At 72.2% G+C, this 6,000-nt stretch overlaps 1 protein-coding gene across 1 annotated transcript in view; it reads right to left on the bottom strand.

Moving 5' to 3' along the window:
- Positions 1–1,879: 1,879 nt before the first annotated feature.
- Positions 1,880–6,000, bottom strand: part of PRKCG (protein kinase C gamma) — a 32,238-nt gene continuing 28,117 nt past the window's right edge. Inside the window, exons 23-24 of the mRNA XM_064503641.1 lie at positions 5,336–5,481; positions 1,880–4,492 (exon numbers count right to left, since the gene is read on the bottom strand). Coding sequence (XP_064359711.1) covers positions 4,226–4,492; positions 5,336–5,481 — 413 coding nt within the window. The 3' untranslated portion in view covers positions 1,880–4,225. The remainder of the gene's footprint in view (positions 4,493–5,335; positions 5,482–6,000) is intronic.

Raw genomic sequence — 6,000 nt, 5'->3', positions numbered from 1 at the left:
GCGCCTGGAAGCTTCGGGGGGGGTGACGTCAGCGGGGGGCGGGGCCCGGCGGGGGGCGGGGCCGCCGGGCGCGAGCGCGCGTGGGCGCAAGGACGCGGGTGCACGGGGACGCGCGTGCGCACGCGGAGGCGGGGCCGACGCCGGGCCCCCCCCCCCCGCCGTCGCCATGGCAACCGGGATGCGGGGCCGGTATCCCGGCAACCAGCCGGCCCCGCCCCCTGGGCGGGTCTCGGGCAGCAGAGGGGGGGCGGGGGGCGGGGCTTCTCTGCAGCTCCGCCCCCTCCACCCCCCCACAGCCCCCAGCAGCCCCCTACTGCCCCCCCACAGCCCCCTGTAGCCCCCCCATGCCACCCCCAGCCCCCTATTGCCCCCCAACAGCCCCCCATTGCCCCCCATGGCCCCCCCAAGACCCCCCCATGCCACCCCCAGTCCTCTCTTGCCCCCCATGGCCCCCCAGCCCCCTATTGCCCCCCATGGCCCCCCCAAGACCCCCCCATTGCCCCCCCAGTCCTCTCTTCCCCCCATGGCCCCCCCAGCCCCCTATTGCCCCCCATGGCCCCCCCAAGACCCCCCCATTGCCCCCCCAGTCCTCTCTTGCCCCCCATGGCCCCCCCAGCCCCCTATTGCCCCCCATTGCCCCCCCAAGCCCCCCCCATTGCCCCCCCAGTCCTCTCTTGCCCCCCATGGCCCCCCCCAGCCCCCTGTTGCCCCCCAACAGCCCCCCATTGCCCCCATGGCCCCCCCCAAGACCCCCCATTGCCCCCCCAGCCCCTATTGCCCCCCATGGCCCCCCCAAGACCTCCCCTACCCCCCACAGCCCGCCACTGCCCCCCATGGCCCCCCCAAGAGCCCCCCATTGCCCCCCAGAGCCCCTCTGTGGCCCCCCATCCCCCCCACTGGGGCCCCGGGGGGGGGGTGACAGTGGGGGGGGGGCCCAGAGGGGGGGTAGGGGAGTTCGGGGGGGTCCCGGGGGGGGCGGCTCACGCGGGGGGGGGTAGTTTGAAATCTTTATTGAGGTCGCGCCGATCCCCTATTTACATATCGTACAGCGGGGGGGGGCCCGACGGGGGGGGCGGACCCCAAACCTGGGGCTGTCCCAGCTGGGGGGGGGCCAGTGCCAGGGACCCCCCCGGACGGGGGTCTCTAACCCCCCCCCGACCCCCCCCTTTTATTTTTTTTTTGGGGGGGGAAGCTACATATTGAAGCCGTTTATTGCCACAGAAATCCCCCCCGCCGGGGGGTCGGGGGTCCCCCCCTTTGCCCCCCCCGGCTCTGGGAGGCTTTTGGGGGGGGGCTTTGGTGCCCTGCTGGCCCTTTAAGAGCTGGGGTGCCCCCCCCCAAGCCCCCTCTAACCTAGGCTCCCCCCTCCCCCCCCCGCGAGGACCCAGGCGTCCGGGCCCCCCCCAATACTTGTGCTAATGGGAGCTGGCAGCGGTGGGGGGGGTCCGAGCCCACCGTGGACCAGCCACGCGGGGGCAGGGGGCAGGGGCCAAGGGGCAGGGGTGACCCCCCCCCCCAAATTTGGGCATGGGGGGGTCGCTAAAGCCGAAGGCAGCGGAGACCCCGGAGGGGGGGGTCCGTCCCGGGGAGACGTGGGAGGAACGAGGAGGAGGAGGAGGAAGGGGACGTGACCAAGATGGCCGCCGAGCCACGCCTTGTCTGTCATTGGCCCTAGTTGGTGGGACAAGATGGCCGCCGAGCCGTGCCTTGTCCATCGTTGGCTGTGGTTGGCAGAAGATGGCCGCCGAGCCGCGTCTTGTCCATCACCGGCCATGGTTGGTGGGACAAAATGGCCACCGAGCCACATCCTATCCATCGACGGCCGTGGTTGGCAGGAGAAGATGGCCGCCGAGCCACATCTTGTCTATTATTGGCCGTGGTTGGAGGGACAAGATGGCTGCCAAGCTCAGTCCTGTCCACTGTTCACTGTGGTTGGCAGAAGATGGCCGCCGAGCCACGTCTTGGCCATTATTGGCCACGGTTGGGGGGACAAGATGGCCGCCGAGCTACGTCCTGTCCACCGCTGGCCGTGGTTGGCAGAAGATGGCCGCCAAGCCGCGTCTTGGCCATCGGCGGCCATGGTTGGTGGGACAAGATGGCCGCCAAGCCACGTCTTGTCTATCACTGGCCAAGGATGGCGGGACAAGATGGCCACCGAGCTCAGCCCTGTCCCTTGCTGGCCGGGGTTGGCAGAAGATGGCCGCCAAGGTGTGTCTTGTCCACTATTGGCCGTGGCTGGCAGGAGAAGATGGCCGCCAAGCGAAGTCCTGTCTACTATTGGCCACAGTTGGCGGGACAAGATGGCCGCCGAGCTCCGACCTGTCCGTTGTTCACCGCGGCTGGCAGAAAATGGCCGCCGAGCTATGTCTTGTCCCTCATTGGCCATGGTGGCGGGACAAGATGGCCGCCGAGCCACTTCCTGTCCCTCATTGGCCGCGGTGGCGGGACAAGATGGCCGCCGAGCTACTTCCTGTCCCTCACTGGCCGCGGCGGTGGGACAAGATGGCCGCTGAGCCACTTCCTGTCCCTCATTGGCCGCGGCGGTGGGACAAGATGGCCGCCGAGCCACTTCCTGTCCACTGTTGACCATGGTTGGCGGGACAAGATGGCCACGGAGCTCCATTGGCCACGGTGGCAGGACAAGATGGCCGCCGAGCCACTTCCTGTCCCTCATTGGCCGCGGCGGCGGGACAAGATGGCCCCGGGGGGGGGGGTGGCAGGGCCGAGGTGTCCCCGCCCCCCGCGGTGGCCTCGTCCCCGGGGTCCCCAGTGTCCCCACCGCCCCCCCCGGGGTCCTGCCACCCCCCCGTGTCCCCACGGCCCCCGGTGTCCCCAATGTCCCCATGGCCCCTGCCACCCCCCGTGTCCCCAATGTCCCCATGGCCCCCGGTGTCCCCAATGTCCCCATGGCCCCTGCCACCCCCCCGTGTCCCCATGGCCCCCGGTGTCCCCAATGTCCCCATGGCCCCCGGTGTCCCCGATGTCCCCATGGGCCCCGGTGTCCCCAGTGTCCTCGCAGTCCCCGATGTCCCCGTGGCCCCTGGTGCTCCTGGTGTCCCCAGTGTCCCCACAGCCCCCAGTGTCCCCGTGGGTCCTGGTGTCCCTGATGTCCCCACGGGTCCTGGTGTCCCCATGGCTCCTGGTGTCCCCAGTGTCCCCACAGCCCCCAGTGTCCCCATAGGCCCTGGTGTCCCTGATGTCCCCACGGGTCCTGGTGTCCCCATGGCTCCTGGTGTCCCCAGTGTCCCCACAGCCCCCAGTGACCCCGTGGGTCCTGGTGTCCCTGATGTCCCCACGGGTCCTGGTGTCCTTGGTGTCCCTGCAGCCCCTGATGTCCCCTCGGCCCCCGGTGTCCCCATAGGCCCTGGTGTCCCTGATGTCCCCACGGGTCCTGGTGTCCCCATGGCTCCTGATGTCCCCAGTGTCCCCACAGCCCCCAGTGTCCCCGTGGGTCCTGGTGTCCCTGGTCTCCCCGGTGTCCCCGATGTCCCCACGGGCCCTGGTGTCCCCATGGCTGCTTCTACCCCTGGTGTCCTTGGTGTCCCCATAGGCCCTGGTGTCCCTGGTCCCCTTGGTGTCCCCGATGTCCCCATGGGCCCTGGTGTCCCCATGGCTGCTTCTAGCCCTGGTGTCCCCATAGGCCCTGGTGTCCCCACGGCCCCCAGTGTCCCCATGGCCCCCGGTGTCCCTGGTCCCCCCAGTGTCCCCAATGTCCCCCTGGCTCTTGGTGTCCCCATAGGCCCTGGTGTCCCCACGGCCCCTGATGTCCCCATGGGCCCTGGTGTCCCTGGTCCCCCCGGTGTCCCCAATGTCCCCTTGGCTCTTGGTGTCCCCATGGGCCCTGGTGGCCCTGGTCCCCCCAGTGTCCCCAATGTCCCCTTGGCTCTTGGTGTCCCCATAGGCCCTGGTGGCCCTGGTCCCCCCAGTGTCCCCAATGTCCCCTTGGCTCTTGGTGTCCCCATGGCCCCCGGTGTCCCTGGTCCCCCCAGTGTCCCCAATGTCCCCCTGGCTCTTGGTGTCCCCATAGGCCCTGGTGTCCCCACGGTCCCCAGTGTCCCCATGACCCCCGGTGTCCCTGGTCCCCCCGGTGTCCCTGACGTCCCCTTGGCTCTTGGTGTCCCCATGGGCCCCGGCGTCCCTGATGTCCCCGGCCCCCCCGGTGTCCCTGATGTCCCCAGTGTCCCCCTGGCCCCCCCGCTGTCCCCTGCCCCCCCGGGGGGGTCCCCTAGCAGGGGGAGGTGGAGAGGTGGCCGCGGGGCAGGTAGAGGAGGGGGGGCCGGGGGGGCGCGGGGGGGGGCCCGGAGGCCTCGGAGGAGGCGTCGGAGGGGCTGCGGGGGCGGCGGGGGGCGGCGGGGGGCAGCAGGCGCCCCGCCCCCCCCCCGCCGCCGGCCGAGCCCCCCCGGGGCCGCAGCAGGGCCCCCGGCGCCCGGCAGCCGCCCTCCTCCTCGGCGTAGCGCTGCGTGAACAGGTACACCGACATCACCCCCGCGCCCTGCGGACGACAGGCGCTCAGCGGGACCCCCGCGCGACACCCGCCCCCCCACCGCCGCGCAACAGCGCGCGACACCGCCGCGCACCGCCGTGCACCGCCGCACAGCACCACCGCATCACCGCGCACCGCCACGCACCGCCACGCACCACCGCACAGCACCACCGCACCACCGCGCACCGCTGCGCAACACCGCGCACCATCATGCACCACCACACACTGCTGCACACCACCACGCACCACCGCACAGCACCACCGCACCGCCGCGCACCGCCACGCAACACCACGCAGCACCACCACCATGCACCACCGCACAGCACCACCATGCACCACCGCGCAGCACCACCGCCATGCACCACCGCACACCACCACACAGCACTGCCACCGCTGCGCACCACCGCGCACCACTGCACACCACCACCACGCACCACCGCGCGGCACCGCCATGCAACACCGCGCGGCACCGCCGCATGGCGCTGTGCACCACCGCCGTGCAACACCCCAGCACGGCGCAGCACGGTGACCACGCACGGCACAGCGCTCCCCGTGCAACCCCCGCGTGCTCCCGGTGTAGTCCCCGTGCAATCCCGGTGCAACGCTTGTGCACTCCCTGTGTGTGCCCGTGCAATGCCGTGCTCCCCGTGCGAGGTGGTGCAACACCCGCACGAGGCAGTGCAACACCCACACACAGCAGTGCAACACCCATGCAAGGCAGTGCAACACCCGTGCGCGGCAGTGCAACACCCATGCAAGGCCGTGTGTGCCCGTGCAATGCCGTGCTCCCCGTGCGAGGCCGCGCAACACCCGCACGCGGCGGTGCAACACCCGCGCGCGGCTGTAGCGCACCTCTTTGAGGAGGAAGGAGGAGGCGGCGAAGGCGAAGGACCAGCCGTAGCGGTACTGGAAGAACTGCTCGGAGCCGCCCGGGCGGTTCATCACCTCGTCGTTGATGCTGGAGATGTAGAGCACCAGCCCCACCACCAGCGACAGCCCTGCCGCCCCCCGTCAGCACCGGGGGGGGTCCTGGGGGGGTCCTGGGGGGGTCCTGGGGGTCCCTGGGGGCTGGGGGGGCCGGGGGGGCCCGGCCTGGGGGGGTCCCGGGGGGCAGCAGCACCAGCCCCACCACCAGCGACAGCCCTGCCGCCCCCCGTCAGCACCGGGGGGGGGGTCCTGGGGGGGCCTGGGGGGGTCCTGGGGGTCCCTGGGGGCTGGGGGGGCCGGGGGGGCCCAGCCTGGGGGGTCCCGGGGGGCAGCAGCACCAGCCCCACCACCAGCGACAGCCCTGCCGCCCCCCGTCAGCACCGGGGGGGGGTCCTGGGGGGGCTGGGGGGGTCCCTGGGGGCTGGGGGGGGGGCCCCGGCCTGGGGGGTCCCGGGGGGTCCCGGGGGGCAGCAGCACCAGCCCCACCACCAGCGACAGCCCTGCCGCCCCCCGTCAGCACCGGGGGGGGGTCCTGGGGGGTCCTGGGGGGGTCCTGGGGGTCCCTGGGGGCTGGGGGGGCCGGGGGGGGC

This window comes from Dromaius novaehollandiae, chromosome 39 (assembly GCF_036370855.1).
Source record: "Dromaius novaehollandiae isolate bDroNov1 chromosome 39, bDroNov1.hap1, whole genome shotgun sequence".
In the NCBI taxonomy this organism is placed as follows: Eukaryota; Metazoa; Chordata; class Aves; order Casuariiformes; family Dromaiidae; genus Dromaius; species Dromaius novaehollandiae.
Note: the sequence above shows the minus strand (reverse complement) of the source record. Positions and strands in the feature narration are given on the sequence as shown.